Here is a 17,620-nt window from a genome sequence, read left to right as displayed (position 1 = left end):
TGCCAATTTGGGTCCTACTGCTGGTGCATGATGGGAAAGAAAAATATCCCTCCCTCCTTTTCCGCTACCCTGTGAAAAGCACCCTGACCTGAATACAGATCCAGATGAAAAACACTTGCCCTGTAGATGAGGGCTGACACGACTTTCGGAGTGTTCATCATCTAAAATTCCCCCCTTCCCCCTTTGCCCTTGAAGGTGAGATTTGGGGTGTAGAGACTGCATCATCACGCTCTGGCTCGTGAACCAAGCGAGAAAGCACGAGGAAAGACGGGGAAAGCACTGTGAGGAGAGAGAAAAACAAGCAAATGTGACTGCGCAGTTGAGAGCTGCAGCCCCAGATTCACAATCATACTGGGAATCACAACACCTTTTAATAATTCAGGATGAATAGAGGAGAAAAAATTCTGCAGCAAGCAAGGAAGCCAAAGAAATGACAGGGAGAAACAGAATCCAACACTGTATAAAAACTAGCAGTCTGGGCAGTATGTCTAAATTACTGCTTTATGGTTACGCTATAGTACTATGTCAGAGTATAGAAATATCTTTTAGCTGTATATATGGTCTTGGCTCATTCATGTTTATATTTTTGCACAGATATGGCTAGGAATCAGGCTTTTTTTTTTTTTTTACAAATAAAAAAAGATCAGTGTATAAATATGCATTTATTTTCTTTGTGGGTGATGGACTATGTTATGTCTGTACCTAAGGACACATTTTACCACCAAACTATAATTGAGAACTTTTACAATTACTGTGGTTTAATCTTTCAATTTGAACAAGAAATTTATCAGACAACAATTTCCTTTAAGTACAAAGTCAAATTCTAAATGAAGTTTGTGTCGAATTAATTGGGCCATTTGATTTTTTTTTTCTACTTCACTCGAACTTGGCCCAAACAACATCTCATTGCGTCCCGGTATTCTTAATTTCTTACCACTGGCAAGAAGGTAGAGAGTGGAAAAAACATTTGCCAATTAGTTAGAGCCCTTGTGATTTTGCCACTCTTGCTAACAATTCCAATTTACATTAATTATTCATTTTGAGGCGGCACACACAATCCCTGCCAGAAGGAAAGCGGAAATGCTGCGGTGAGATCCGATCATTTGTGTTGATGCTGTCCTGTTTCAAATACCACCACTTGGTATGTCTGCTGTCCTGTCTTTTGATGGCTGGCTGTCTGGATAAGATTGTAATGGCGCGTTAAAGGCTATCTCTTTGTGTATCGGACAACAACAACTAGAATCAAAAGAAAGAAAGCAAATTTCTGGATGCTTTTTGTAATAATGTTTGTGTGTGCGTGCGGTTGTGACAAAATATATTTCCGTGACCTCTGTTACGTGTTTAGTCTGTTACTTATGTATCTGCATTCAGAATGAAAAAGTGCCAGCAATTCTTGCAGTCAGCAGGAGGTGATGGATCAGACAAAAAACACTTTTCCTCAAGGATCAGACAAGAAAAAAAAAGAAGAAGAACACCTTGCCTGCCTCATTGTTAATACTTCTATCTTCTTTCAACAATACCTTGTTTATTGTTGTGACTGGAGATAAGCTGGATCTATGAGTGTTTACAGGGCTGCAGGGGCTGAGCGTGCTGAAATGTGGGGGTCACAGAACTGGTGCTGAGAGGTCATGGCCTTTATGTTCCGACAGACTCTTCAGGGAACAACACTTTCTTTGCCCAGCATAAGTCTAAAAACACAAATGCTAACACACAAGCACACTTCTTAGACGTGTCCTATTAATCATAAACTGAAGAAGAGGGAGCGAATACACACAGCAGGACTGAGCTGACTGCAGAACGAGGGAGCCGACCCAGCAATGAATCATCAGCAACCCAGACAGATGTTGCATACTTGTTGCTTCTCAAGACAGGAGACTAATTTGCACAAACAAGGATAGAACAAGTCCATTACTTACTTCTGTCTTAAGTTACAACAACTGCTGTACTCTAAAAAAAAGTCTAACATTCATTATGGAATGAAGTTTTCTGAAGTGTGAATTATGAAATCAGTTTGACAAAAATGTGCTATGATTTATGTCAGACACAGGGTTAAAAAAAAACATTTAAACAACGCTAGAACAGGATTTGTTATTTTCAGTTGGATAACTTGGGTTCTGTCTGTATTTCATCACAAGGTCTTAAAATATACCCACCCACTCCCCCCCCCCCAAAAAAAAAAAAAAAAAATTAAAGGAACCCTTTTAATCAGAGTATAGCATCCAGTCAAATAAACCTCTGGGACATTGATCTGGTCAGTTAAGTAGCAGAGGGTGTTGTTAATGCTTTGGTGTTAATGAAATAGTGTTGACAACAGGTGCACTACAGGGGCAAGGATGAGACTCTAAACAGGAACGGTTTTCCCTCCTGATCTTTTCTTACTACTTTCGAATTAATTTTATATTTGGCTACGGTCAATGTCACTACTAGTAGCATAAAGTGATACCTGGACCCTACCGAGGTTGCTCAGGAAATCCAACTCCTCCAGGATGACACATCAATATGTGCCATTGCCAAAAGATTTGCTCTGTGTCCCAGCATAGTCTCAAGAGCATGGAGGAGATTCCAGGAGACAGGCAGTTACTCTAGGAGAGCTGGAAAGGGCCATAAAAGGTCCTTAACCCATCAACAGGGCAGACATCTGCTCCTTTGTGCAAGGAGCAACAGGATGAGCACTGCCAGAGTTACAAAATGACCTCCAGCAGGCCACAGGTTTGAATGTTTCTGACAAAACAATAAGAAATAGACTTCATGCAGGTGGCCTGAGGGCCCAGTGTCTTGTATTGGGCCCTATGCTCACTGGCCTTTGCTGTGGTGCCCAATTGGCATTTGCCATAGAATACCAAAATTGGCAGGTCCATCACTGGCCCACTGTTCTTCTCACAGCTCAGAGCAGGGTCACCCTGAGCGCATCTGATAGACATGAAGAATTCTGGAGAAACTGTGGAGAACGTTATGCTGCCTGTAACATCGTTCAGAATGCCTGGTTTTTGGTGGTGGATCAATGATTGTCTGGGGAGACATTACCACTGAGGGATGCACTGACCTCTTCTGACTAGGGAACGGCACCCTGACTGCAATTAGGTATTGGGATTATTTGGTTTTCAATGCCTTTGACTTCTAGAATGTCTCTCATTTTTCTACCATGTGAATTTCAGCTTATAATAATCAAGAATCCATTCTTAAGAGGTTTTCTGCAAACATTTCATACTATCTTTAATACCACAAACTAGACTCACAAGGCAGAACGCTAGGGACAACTTGCCACAACAAAATGATCTGAGGTAACATATTTGCTTTTAAAGGATTATGTTCTAGTTGTATTGTCTACTAATTTTTTACTAAAACAGTCCATCCATCCCTATTCCAGCTGGCAAGAGACAGAGCGATAGACAGCTGTTTGCACCTATGGGCAATTTATAATCACCATTTAACCACTAAGTGCAAGTCTTTGGATGGTGGGAGGAAGCCAGAGTACCTGGAGGGAACTCCAAACTCCACAAGAGAAAACCTCAGCCAGATAGTGGATTTGAACACAGGACCGTCTTGCTGTGAGGCAACAGGACTAACCACCACACCATCAACTGTACTTAAAGCAAGCTTCTTTTTTTTTTACAGCTCTTGGGTCTTCAGCAGTAATTCCAGTCTTTAAGCAAAACAAAAACATGAACAAAAACAAAAAAGTTGTGCTGTTATACTTTCAACTGTGAATACTCACACACACACACAAACTTGATAGTACAAACTGTTTGGTTTCCCACATGCGTGATAATATCACATTCTTCAGGATGACTACGTGGTTCACGATAAGTAGATGAATAGTCCGTAGAGAGAAAAAAAAATGGAGCTGTTTAGTTCTATAGAAGTGCTTGCACCTGCTAGGTGGGAGGCAGAGAGCTGAAGAGGGCTCATACATATACGGATGTAGCAACAGTAGTGTGAAACTCCAACAGAGAGCGCAAGACAGAGAGCGTACATATGCATGTGCGTGCATGTATGTGTACACCTGCAGCCAGATCGCCCAACTTCTCCCACACAGTGCCAAGAGCTGTTCCGATCAACAGGATAATAGCGCCATCATCTCATGGTTTCATAAGCTGAGGCACCATGCACAGATGAGAAACCGACTAAATGTATGCATTCTAAGAGACAGATGCAAAGCAGTGCTGTGTGTGTGCATGTGTGTGGCAGGGCCTGTTGTGAGGGGCGCTGACAGATTGGGATGTGGGTGCGCTTTCTTCTCACTGCCACATCATGTAGCTAGTCCTGCGTGGAGACTTTGGGAAAAGGATGATATTAACATTATAAACAAGGTGTGAAATTCGGAAATAAACATAGGTTTGATGGAGTGCTCTCCTTCTACAAAAGGGAGGGGTTACTGAAAGGTAATCTTTCTCCCTTTTCAGAGGCTTTTTTGTCACTATTTACTTCCCTACAAATTAAATTACTATTGTAAAGAGCACGTTGTTTCTGTGCTGTTTAATTAAGCAGAAAAAAGAAAAACAATAAAAATAAGGAAAATCATTTTTCTTTTAATGGATGCCACTTTTACTAATAATTCTCTGCAAAGTTCTCTGCAGGGAATGAATCTGAATACCAAAGAAGCCAAACTGCAGAAAGAGCTGCACAATAAAGCTGCCTAAAACACAGGGACACACTAGATGTGCCAGCTTATGTTGACTGCCATAAAAATCGTGTATGCCAACAAAAGCAATAATGAAAGAGCCCGCAAGAAGAGGGGCAACGACAGAACTGGGCTGAAGGTATGTAAAGCATTTTTAATCTTGTTAAGAGTAGTTGTTTTGGCTATGAACATTGTGTGCATAAATCCTTATGATAAGTCTCAAAATGAATCATAAAAAACAAAGAGCATTCTCATTGTTTCATTATTTTCTGGTGGCAGAGGTGAGCATCTGGTTAATCAAAGAAACAAATTAGTAGAGTTCAGGTGCCATAACTTCCTTAATATTCTTTCAGAAATACAACAAAGCAAATAATCAACACTCACTTGGTTGAAACAAATCGATCCATCAAGTGCATAAAAAAGTTTCAGTGGCTTTCTATATATTATTTATTTGCTCAAGTTATCACTTTAATATGAAGTTATTTTTCTTGTAAACATGAAAGCAGCAAACTTACTTGTAAAAAAATAAAAATTGGAAAATGATTATTAAGATGATTAGGAGATATTTTTTATGTTCTTTGATCCCTAAGAAATCAAAATCTAATTTTCCAGTCGAATAACTAAGAGTATCCAAGTTATTTTGCCTTTGGTTATGGGTATCACTCTTACAATGCTACCTGAGGTTTATGCATGATGGCAATGCATTTTGTAAGTTTCTTAATGCATCAAGTAAAGCAAATTGTGGAGTATTAAATATTTACTTTTTTACTCAAAATAACCAAAGTGAAATTAAATGAAACACCTTGCCTGACAGTAATATCCACAGCTTCTAAGCTTCCGTAGTAGGTGATGCTCCAACGGCTCTTTTTTGCTTTAAGTTGATTTGTATACTAATTCTTGACATGTGCTTAGTTTTCATGAAAGTGTAGAAAACTATATGGAAAACAGAAGATTTGATTAAAAAACATTTAAAATAAACAAAAAGGTTGTCCTATAGTTTAATCATTTCACGCTAAAGACTAAAGCCAATAGTTGCCTTTGATCCCCTTTTATAGGTCTTGATCCACTCTGACTTTGTGCTGGCAATAATTAATAATAGTTATAAATAATGAAGTTACTGCTGCTGTTGTAAATGCACTGAGATCTCTCAACTTTGAATATACTCGTGCCTATTCTGCTGCTTTAGTGATACAAAGCAGCATGTATTTGATAAACTCAGAGAAAAGACTCCTACAAACATCTGGGCATCTGGCTGGGACGCCTCCTTTGCACCTCCTGTGCAGGTAAGGTGTTTCTGGTTTCTGTGCTACCAGGTGGAGGCCCACGACATCCAAGAGAAATTATTCTCCAAACTGATTTTGGAACATCTAAAGGCTAGCTGAAAGATGGCGGCTGGGGAGAAGGTGGTCTGGGTATCCTTGCTTAGACTGCTGCCCCATGACTTGGACCTGGATAAGTGGCACAAAATGCATGGATGGATAGATGAATGTTAATAGAGCTTAGATAAATAAGTTTGAAGTGAAGATTTTTGACTGAAATTAAAAAAGGTATTCACACACCTCATCAAAATGCTCCATTATAACATCTTCTATATGACTTTAACACATCTATCTCAATGTGTTTGAGCAGTGTGCATTTTTCAGTGCATGAGGTTGAATGTTTATTACCTGGTTTCTAGCATGGCATATAAGCATATGTTTGTAATAAATGTCTTCAGTAGAACAGTCTCACGTGCCCTGGTCCATGGAAATGCGCATCAGTTTTAGGGGTCAACTGTTTTTTCATGTCAATGATACCATCTTAGGCTCACAAAATCCCCTAGACATTTTAGCATCTATATCCCCCCCCCCCCCCCCCCCCCCCCCCGCCCCCCGTTACTCCCTCCATCTACCCAATCTCCATCCCATCAGTTCTTTCTGCTGTTTTTGTTCTTTTTTTGACAATGTCATTGAATCTATTAACTTCTGTTTCTCCCACAGCAACACAACCTGTGAATGTATTTGGTTAGAGATCTGCTTTATTACCAATGCATATAAGCACCTACCTTCGACTGCTTTGGTAAATTTTGAGGTCTCTTAAAGACAATGCATGACATTTCTCAGAAATGTTGAAACAATGCATATTTTGCTGCATAACAGATGCCATGGGGGGCAAAGTGGCCCGGCTACAGTTTATTATCACAATGGGTTAAAACTTAAAGTGTCAGTTTGCCTGGCTTTAAGAGGGATTTGTCTGTCATGTAGCTCCTGAGGATGTTGTGCACCGGGCTACCTAACTCATAGTGACTGTTAACCTCTCCATCCGTCATTGGAGAGTGCAGCTGTGACACAAAAAACCTGCTTCTTCCATTAGAGCCCTGACGGGCCTTACTGCCTGTCCTTGCACTTTCTCTCCTTCTCTCTTTGGCCCTGGAACGCTCACTTACAATAATGAAGTTGTCTGCCTCTTTCTGCTCCTGTGAAGTGAGCAACTAAACAAGTCTTTAATAATAGTTTTTTTTCTTACCTTCTCCTCAGTACCTCTTTGTTTTCCCTTGATGCCCTCGTCTTTGAGGGACGAAGGGACCCACATTGGAAATGGTGTGAATTAGCAGATAGACACATAGGGATGAAAGACCAGCTCTTATTATGGCCTAAATGCATGAGCAGACTTCTGGGAATAGAGATGTGTAAATGAGCTCCACACACCAAGTGCTGTCTTTTCTGTGCTGTTGTTTTGCTCTTTTAAATAATTGACAAGGCTCTGCTTGTGAAGACAGGGACAAATCTGCTAAGTTAATGTCCCAGCCGGAGGAGTTTTAGTACCAAACACTATCAATCCCCCCTACATAGAATTGTTACCGCAGTGGCGGTTCATAAATCATATGTAACCCCAGCTCAGCAACAGAAAAAGTCAGTTTTCCACCAGCGTGTTCTGTTTATTGTTTCACCGGAGAGCCGGCAGCAGATGACATCTGCTATATTTACTCTTTAGATTACGCTCTATTTCTAAACAATACGTTAATGTCAGGCGTGTCTGTGTATTGGGACTGGGGACATATTAGCATGATTGCTGAGGGCAAACTATAGGCTGTTCTTGGCCTTCAAGGGAATAAAGAGATTTGTAGTTTTAGCAAGAGCTGGAGCTGTCAGAAGTGCACACACAGCTTAGACAGTGATCTTATACTGGGGTGTTGGGGCACAGCAGTTGCAGTGTTCACTGTCAGACTGTGGCATCTCTGTGTTCCCGGGTCTCCCATGGGAATTGAGCAGTGTGTGATTGAGGCCTTGACTGGAAGCAGCATCTACAAGACACAGCATACATGGTAGTGGCTTTCTATTAGCCTGACAGTTTTTTTTTATTGCTTCTTCTCTTTTTTTTTTGACTGCGGGCAAAGCAGGATGCAGCCTTCTCTTCAAGGTCCCTTGCCAACCAAAGCAGATGGGTGGAAACCTCATAAAAACAGCTCTGAGCTTTCCCCTTTTGCTTACCATTATAATCCCAACAGAAAATATGCTTCTGCGCTGCCCAGGCAAAAAAAAAAAATAAGAAAGAAAGAAAAATCCATATCTGAAAGTGTTTTTATACAAATGGCCTTAGTCAAGCTTTTAGAACGCAATGTTGTGACATTTGTCCCTTTGATGTGTCAAAATGATGGTCAGCAAAGAGATGTTTCAAGAGCAGCTTGTTTCAAATCAGTTTCATCTTAAACAGAAAGGCACCTGGATTTTATCCGGTGCCACGTGCAAAGGAAACTGCTTTATTAAAATGCACAACTGAATTCCAGCAGGATCAAGGTGATTGGAATGTAAAACAACCTGCTCCCAATTTCACAAGTCCTCGGTACTCTTTCAACTCCCCCATCCTAAAGTACAGTCTTCCCAGCCACACCTCTGCCAAAAAAGGCACAGCAACAACAGTTAAGCAGGCTGGAGTTGCAATGCAGCACAATACTAACATGTTTTAAGCATTCGCCGCATGCATTATGTGTCACAAACCACCTCAGCGGGTCATTTAAATCTAGCTAGTCCTCTATACTCTTTAACAAATACTTGAATAATTAAAACGCTTATCTCTGCCACACAAAACGGCACCTTGCTCCTCTATTGTGAGTTTGATGCCCAGTGTTTATGATGCAAGCACTTTTTGGCTTCAGTGATTTCTATGAGTGAGGGCCATTTCAGAAGAACAGTGTTTGTTAGGGAAGGAAAGCCGACAAATGTCAAGGACTCCAGTACATAAGGAGGGAGCATAAGAGAGGTCCTTTCTGCACCAGAAATAGATTTCAATTTGAGTGAGGTTGCTGCAAAAGCAGTAGGACATTTTTGACTCAGATTTAGCCAGATATGAAAAAAAATGGAGGGTAAATTGAATCTGGTAATTCCAATCCTTTCTTATCCCCTTTCTATGAGCCTTAATAAGGTCAAAACATGGTTATGCTGCTGTAAATGACTGAATTTAAGACCATTCTAAGACAATTGTCAGGGATTTGCATATAAAAAGATGTGCGATTGTAGAAAAGACCTTGGCCTATATTCTGTAATTACTACAACTCCATCTGTCTCTCAGTCCTGCCTTTTAAATAATGCTCACACATTTCCCTATTCAACTATTTTTTGGATTCTATAGTAAATCCTCTTGTCCCCCTCAAGCGATTATATGAGACAACATCTTGTACCAGGCTGTATCACATCAATTCACTCTTGAAATATTTAATAAAAGAAAATGGTGCTTTCAAATAAGAGTCAAATATATACCAATTTTAGAAAGTAGATGAATCAAAATAAAGGTTCAAGCTAAGTTTCTTTCAAGATTAGCCATAATTAGCCAAATTATCCCGTGACTGGATAGTGTGAGACTGTTCTTTAAGTGGTGCTGCAGTTGTAGGCCACAGTGTGAATTCACATTTCAGGCCTGAATTAATTTGTTGCAGCAATTACCTGAACCCTGACTGTTCTTAAAAGTCAGCCTTAGCCATGACAGGCCTACGAGCATAGATAACATTAGCCAGAACACAGACATGGCAGATATTACAAGCACTAAGCTCAGATGTGACTGTGACAGTAACCTGCCTCATTAATGCCAGCGATGAGCAGGCCACATCTACTGGAGATGGCTACAGGGCCAGAGACGAGAGGCAGGAGGAGAAAAATGAAAAGATGACGGCTGTTGCTGTCCTCATCTCATTCCCTTTCGAGTGTTTTAATTTTCCCTAGTTGCCAGAACTTTTATGTGGAAGCATCTTCAAACCTGCATACTCGGGAAACTGAATTAGCCACTGTATTTACGTCAAGCACCTTGAAACAAATGAGTTCTGACTGTGATATGGATGGAGTGTGAGAATAATCTGAGGCATAATAAGCGTGATAAATCAATGCCAGGACTTAGATTATTTTATGTAACACCAGAAGCTCTGCAACAGACTGGCGATCAGAAAGGACCTGCTCAAGGTAGCTTTATTATACTGAGCTCACCTACAAACCAAGATGACAAACGGTTAATGGACCATTTACAACGTATAGTTTCTAATCTCAACCACACAAAACACAAATATGTTCCCCTTCCGATGATAAGAACAACGAACATGTGCGATAGACATCCCCCTCTCCCCTCTTGTTAACCTCTGCTGTGTCTTGATGATATGCCACTCCATTTTGAGAACTTGCTAACTCTCAATGGCAAAAGGGCAGATGCCCAGGTGCTGGTGTAACTGAATTGCTGTCCTCAGCACACAAAGGCAATGTCGCCTGGGGAGGATAGCTCAGGAAGGGGGAGAGCTGTCACAGTAACAGGAGAGCACCTGGGATTACTGTCAACAGTCTCTTGGACTGTCTCCCTCTGTCTCTCCCCCACCTCCCTCCTGTCTTCGAAGATCCATGGTATTCTCGATGACATTGACCTTTAAACTCCAATTAGCCACTTAATCACAAATTAATTATTAATATTAGAAAAACCAACAGGGCTTAGGTTGTTTGTCTCTTTCACCTCATTATCATCCGCTAATGACCAACCTTGCATCTCATTTCCACCACAAAGAGTGAGGAAATGGCGTTCACACAAGAATCAGGTGACTTTTTAAAGGGCAAACAGAGATGGACAGACTTTTTTTTGCACACTCTGTAATTTTGACTCGTATTCCAAGTCAAAATGTTGTGCGGAGTTAATCGTTCAGATGTCTCTTCAGACTGCATTAATAAGAGAGTTCTCAGCTGCGTAAGAGCACAGCATCCACTTCTGAACTCAGAGCCCTCATGACCTAATTCAATGTGAAATGGTTGACAGGGAAGTGTGAAATGGCTCCCAGAAAAAAAAACAAAAAAAACAACAATTCATAGCAAAGAAGTGTCATGCACACCAGCGAGTGCTGTATTCTTTAACAGGCACAGCACCGTACACGAGCACGCACTCGTACACACACACACACATGTAAACACTTGTTAATTATTTGTCATCTTCTGTTAGATGTCACGTGCCAGACTCTTTTTTGGAAGCACTCCTGAGTATTGGGCACTAAATAAATGGCTTTTGGGTTTGAGCAGTCTCCTTTGGCTAAATCAGATATTTGGAATGCAGAGGTGCACTGTGGCAGTATAATAAATGTGACTCAGTTATCCAATAATTGGTAATGTTCCTCTGTCAATTACCCTAGACTCTGTGTTTTCTAGAATAGGTCTTAAGACTACCAATGGGCCATTTTATTGATTTTTTTTCTTCGTTGCCTTCATAGCTTGCACCAAAGCTTATGCAAAACGGCACAAAAATAAGTTGCTCTCGGTTTATTTCATTTTCACGCATCTACTTCATGTTTTGATTACCCCGCGAGTTTAAACAGATGTGTAGAAGGTCTTAAAATTTACACCCTTAAACAACTGTCAGAGAGAACCAGAAATGTCGTCCTCCGCTCAGATTTGCTTTCTATTTTTCAGGCAGCTTAGAAAGACTTAGAGGATCAGTTTGAGGTTTATATTTTTGCTCCTCTCTACATTATCCTCTTCACTTCTCTCAAACCTGCTCTCCTCCAAACCCTCAGACATCAGTCCGCACTGCCTCACACCCGCACAGAAACACAAGTCACGCTGAAAAGTACAACAATGCAGAGCTGACAAGGAGTGATAGCAAAAGGCTGACACTGTGAGCGGATTAGGAAGGTGATAATGTGAGCAAGGAATCTATTCTCAACTATCTTTGAGCCTTGAGGATGGTTGCAAGTTTGCAGCAGTGACGGATGGGCATTTCTGAGCAAACATTTCAAATCACTTGTGATGGATAAGGGCACAACCCATGTTTCTTATTCAGGAAAAACCAAGAAGACATCTTTTTCCTTTAATGTTTTGCCTTATGATCAACAGCATAGCACTTGATGTCTATGAGTCATACCAGGCTCTGGTTAAAAAAATTCCTGCCAAAAAAAAGAGTAGCCCCTTGACATCTGTGGTTATTTGATATTGTGGAGGGCATTATTGGAGCTGTGGCTAAAGAGCATTTCTGATTCCACTGACACAGGTCCACAAGATACAACCTGCATAAGTGAGCAGAGCTGGAAAGCTAAAGAGCGGAGGCCACAGGTGTTCCCCTTACACTATATTCATTGTGCTGCAATCATTAATAGCAAATCCTCCAGCCCAGCCAGCTAGTGCTGAAAATAACACGAGCCATGTGCTACTTTAAAGTCAGTGCTTGTAGTTGCAGCTGATTTTCCAAATATGATTACTAAATGCTACAGCATATCAAAAAAGCAATTATCCCTGTATATATTGTCAATCACTGTAGTTGGGAGATTAAAGAGGACACTGTGCTGTTGTTGTTTTCAATTATGAGTTTACCATGTTCAAATTTTCAGTTAATTACTATTCATATAATTGCTGATGTGAATGCATGTCCTCACCAGCATAAAGCTTCCATGCTCTGTGGTGTTCTTCCAGTTCCCTTTGTTCTTTTTGAGCTAAATTCTATTTAAAAAAAAAAGAAGCCCATCATGTTAAATGAAGCCAGTGCAAATGCATTTCCTAAGTAGTCTTATCTTGAAAGTCTGACACAACAAAGGAAACCTTACCATACTTTCAGTGTTTGCAAGTGTGTTTGTGCACACATGTACAGCTGTTTTCGGGAGACAGTGAAAATCCTGTTTTAGAACATGAATATATGGTCATGAATTATTAGCGTAAAGATAAGGTATCAGTGCTGAGGTAAAACTTGTGCTGCTTATGCTATAGAATTTCCAAGGAGACACGTAATCCATTCCTCATGCAGTTTGCTATTATGTGTGCTGGGCTAAACTATGGGAGAGACGGATGCAACAACATGTAGTAGGTGAACAGCAGGAAAAGATCAGATGTGTTAAACCTGTCCAAACGACAAGCTGAACCAAGTACATGCTGACCCGAGTGTTTTGCTCTGAAAAACAACTCCTTGTGCAAATTGCGAATCTTTCGGGGAAGCAAACGTTGCTCTGGGAATATTTTAATGGGAAAAGGATGTCACTTTGTGGAAACTTGTGCAATACTGAATGGGAATAATGGTGGAAGCAATCTAATGGGAGGTGTCTGGAGGGGATTGGTGTTCTGTGGAAACACATAAGCAGGAGATTTTGCAACTATGGTGGTTGCTTTTATATACGAAGACATTTTTTCTGTGTTTCTCTAATACGTTTTTGGTAAATGACTGCTGCCTCAGACTTATTACAGAGATCATATTTATCAGTGATTTTGCATGTTTTTTCCTCTTCATTACAGCCAAAGCATAGCAGTTTTCAAAGCACGACAAAGTTTGTAGGTGATTCTTTTCAGTACAGGATGAAGAGCTACTCCTAGAAACTATAAACAAGCTCTGTTTTAAGTTATATACGCTTATGTTTTGCATTATCAGTGCATGCTGAAAGTGAATGAGACACCCTTTTCTTTTGCATTTTAAAAGACTGCTTTCATTTTTTTTTCCATCATAAAATGGGAAGTATGTCAATATCTTATTTATCCATAAATGTTGCCTGCACTGATCTCTCCCTGTTCATATGCAGGCAAAGTTTTGCAGAATTCATGCTCTAAAGCATCAAACCTGTCTGATAGCAATGTCATATGATAATGCATTCTTGTTGCTATTTGAATTTTGTCTTTCAAGCACTGGGGATTAACAGAGCCTTTTTTGTTTATGTTTCCTGGCCATAGATAACCAGTTTAAAAAAGAAAAAGAAAAAAACACATCCATCCAGTTCCCTGTGTGAAATAGCATGACAGTGCAAAATTAATGTGCGTGATTAATTAATAAAGGTGATTTCATGTTGCCTGTGATATTCTCAACAATGTTCAAGCCATTGAAAATAGATTTTTATACTACCTCAAAATGAACAGAAACTTGTGGCTGCTTACTGAAGTGAAATAATCTATGAAATGCAGGTCTGCAGTACATCCTGAATGGGCTAAAGCATGCATAAACAAATCTATCTGTGTAATTATGAAAGGACAAGGGTATGTGCATCTTTTTCTTTTACAGCGAGTAGATTTTTTTTTTTTTTTCGCAAGTGAGTCAGCAAGTACAAAGTTGCATGCCTTTCTATGCCTGTCTGCATGGATCATTTGATATATGCCAAAGTACAAAAAGCCTAAGCTGAGCCTCTTCCAATAATCCTGAATAACATGTAGCAGCAATTACAGCATGCCGCGGCATGGTATATTCAGTGGACATCTTGTCCTTTCCATCTCAGAGCTGTTCTGACAGATCATCCCTTGTGTCCACTCTATGGCTGACTGGTTTTAAGAAAAAGAAGACAGTGCAAGTGAGAAAGACAGAAGAGTCAAGACAGAGATGGAGTGACATGTATTGCATGGCTACGTAAAAGCAGACACGTACTGAACCCAGATACAGACTCAACCTCATAGCTGCTCTAAGTTGTTCTAAGTCACAGAAAAGACACAAAGCAGAATTATAAACAACAGTCGAACAAAGATATGTGGACTGTGTTGTCTCAGTTGAATATACATTATAACAAATGTACATTTTCAGACATGTTTGTTGTTTGTATGGGCACAGCCAAACAAATATTACCTCACTGCAACAATAAACAACCTGTACAAAATCATTGCCTGAAGCTTATGAAATCAACATTGTAAATTCTAAGTGCCCATTCCATTAAGATGGTAATTAGTCACAGCAAACTGCAATATGGAGTCATCCTGAGGTGTACTCTCAACATAGGTCAGCTAAGATGTTTTCCTTCTATGTGTATGTGAATGGTGTGTGTCTAACAGTAAATGCTGTGCCCGATGCATCAGACAGGCTCCCTGGAATGTGTTATTTTAGGTTAAAAAATTCAAATTCACCACAGAACTTCTGCAGTGTTCCTGCCAAAGCTGACGCATCTCTGCTTCACTATTGTAGACCCAGACATGTTGGCAAGTCATTTGTTTTGAATTAAGTGATTTTCTGTCCGCCACTGTGCAGTGGCTGGACAGCCGATTCACAAGTGACAATGTAGCATGAGTACCAAATCCTCAGGGGCCAATCACCTCTGTACAGTTCAGTTCTTAATTTAACCCTTGCCATATACACTGAAAGAGAAAAAAATGAATGCGTGCTCTGGGGAATCTTCTCGTTGAGAGTCTGCTCGTTATAATTACATGTTATCACTTTGGCACTTACCAGCGTGCTTGTTAGTTAGAACAGAGAGAGACATATTTGTTCATGTGTTAAACTCTCTTCTGGAAAAGAGCTTCTTGTAGAACCTACATCATGACTCACGCCAGTTCTCCCAGATATCCAGCTGTAACACTTCTCATAAAAGCTGTGAATGAACTGTCTATTTCGTGTGGAGCCACATCAGTTATGAGAAACTGTCAGGATACAGGCTTAGACATTAAAATTCTTCTCAAAGCTATAAGCAGCTATAAACATGGTGTGTTTCATCTCAACTGCTGGAACAGCAATAATCGATCTGATGACAGCTAAAAAAACATGTTGTTTTTCTCTGCCCTGGAGGAACATGACAGAAACAAACCCTCTAAACAGACAGTTTATCACAAGACAGAACAAATAGCTAAAAATACAACACAAGCCTTTTGCTGTATGCCATGGCAAAGTCAGAGAAAAGTAAATCCTAATGCAGTGACTGGAAAAGTGGAGACTAGAGGTCTCCAGGGGTCCCTAAAGGGTCTCCAGGGGCCACAGCAAAATGAGAAACAGTTTAATTTCACTATTATTCCACTCCCTCAATAAAAGCACAGTGGGAGCATAGTGCTCTAATCCATTCTCATTAGAGGTTTTAGTCTCCCTACTGTTGTTACACATCTAGTGCAGACAGCTATACAGCTGATTGGTCAGTTGAAGCATTGAATGAAAGAAACCATTCCTCGGAGCAAAGATAGGGACAAAGCAAGAGTGCACGATAGCTATCTACCGGGGGGATCTCGATATTAAAAGTTTCAGGAGCTCTTCCTTTTTATATTAAGTGCCAAAGGTCTTGAGTGCTCATATAGTGTGTAGCCAGCGGAGAATAACCTTGTGAACTACGATTTGATCCATCACATCTAAATGTACTGACACAGAGCAAAATAATAATCCTTCAACCGAGGGAAGTGCTCGGAGAGATAGCCCTGTGACCCGGGTACAACTCATAAACTGCAGTGCGGCATCAGCTGTATTAATATCACACACTCGTCCCCGTGTATCCTTACACAGATGAATATTTCATTGCCAGAAACCTTCAGTGCGTGTTTTGCAAATTAAAGATGCGCTTAGAATGGCGCATCGGCTGTAATAATACATCTGCGGGGCAGTGTGCTGCATTATGATTGTGTCATATTTAAACATCTGTTTCATAACGCTAAAAGTGCACGCTGTAGATCCACGTACCGTGGGGCATTACGACAAAGCAGACTTCGTCGTGGTTAAAATACGACTTAATTTTGGGGGGCAAAAGTTGAGACTTACTCACCCCTTTTGAACATTTTTGCAGGCCTAGGTGTTTTTCGTCTTATGTCCTCTGAGAATCATCTATTCTTATATTCCAGACTTGGAACTTGTGCCTTTTAGTTTTGAAGTTGATCCACAGCTTTCGTGGCTCGTCGTGCGAGTGTTAGCTGTCACTCCTCTGGATTTTCTTGCGATCCACTGTATTGAGTTGCAGTTGCAGGATGGCTGCCGCGGGATTGATAAATATTAACAAACAACAGTTTTCTTTTTCATAAAGTCTGGCAGATCTGGAAATGAGGCAGAAATCACCGGGAAAGCAGACCAACTAAAAGCGTCCCCCCTCTGTCCGAAATAATGTTAACTCCAATGTGAGTGATGACCGCAAACGCTCAGTACAGTCCGACACAGCCCCTTACAGCCAACTCCTTTCAAACCCGAATCACCGTGCAAGCTTCAAATCAGTTCTGGGGGGCAAGTCGACGGTGATCACAGGAAGACTCCGAATAAAAAAACCCCACAGATATTTCAATTCAAGTGGCCAATCTCAAATTCTTCTCTCGGTGCTTCAGTGCCGTTCAAATCTCACCATATTTAAAATCTCTAATTAACATAAGTTATTTGGATTCACATTTCGCCTCTGATGTCGGATTAGCCTATAAACGTAGACTCTTCAAATCCTCCTTAATAATGTAGACTTTGATGGCGTCGCTTTTCTTAAAATCCCCCACTTTTCCGCTCTCCCCTCGTAATTATTACATTTCTGTGATCTTGTCTGTGAAGATCTCTCTCTCCCCCCCCTCTCTCTCTCTCTGCTTTCTACCTATGGTTCAGGGCTTGCTGATGCGCTCAAGGAGGGAGAAGTATGTTACCGCCTCAGCCTCCCTCCACCGGGCAGCACACTGCTCCATCGCTCTCAGTGCCTCTGCCCCTGTCAGACACACTGCTCCCTGACACCAGCGGGCTTCGTAAAACATATGAAATGACATAAGGAGAGAAAAAAAAACCCAAAACAACAACAAAAACTTCAATCACCGACAATAATCTTAATCAGCATACAAAATGCCAGGAAAACCAGGCGATATGCTATAAAAGAAACTCATTTGCTAAAGAAATTCATCC

At 40.7% G+C, this 17,620-nt stretch overlaps 1 protein-coding gene across 2 annotated transcripts in view; it reads right to left on the bottom strand.

The window, feature by feature from the left end:
- Window positions 1-17,360, bottom strand: part of rtn4rl1b (reticulon 4 receptor-like 1b) — a 151,570-nt gene extending 134,210 nt beyond the window's left edge. For both annotated transcript variants that reach the window (XR_010095558.1, XM_063494177.1), the window contains exon 1: window positions 16,524-17,360. Coding sequence is in view for 1 of the 2 variants with exons in the window: in XM_063494177.1 (XP_063350247.1) it covers window positions 16,524-16,536 (13 nt within the window). In the remaining variant the exon portion in view is untranslated. The remainder of the gene's footprint in view (window positions 1-16,523) is intronic.
- Between the last annotated feature and the right edge of the window lie 260 nt (window positions 17,361-17,620).

The sequence above is a fragment of the Pelmatolapia mariae genome, linkage group LG14 (assembly GCF_036321145.2).
Source record: "Pelmatolapia mariae isolate MD_Pm_ZW linkage group LG14, Pm_UMD_F_2, whole genome shotgun sequence".
Classification (NCBI taxonomy): Eukaryota; Metazoa; Chordata; class Actinopteri; order Cichliformes; family Cichlidae; genus Pelmatolapia; species Pelmatolapia mariae.
The sequence above is the reverse complement of the archived record's forward strand: the minus strand, read 5'-3'. Positions and strand labels throughout refer to the sequence as shown.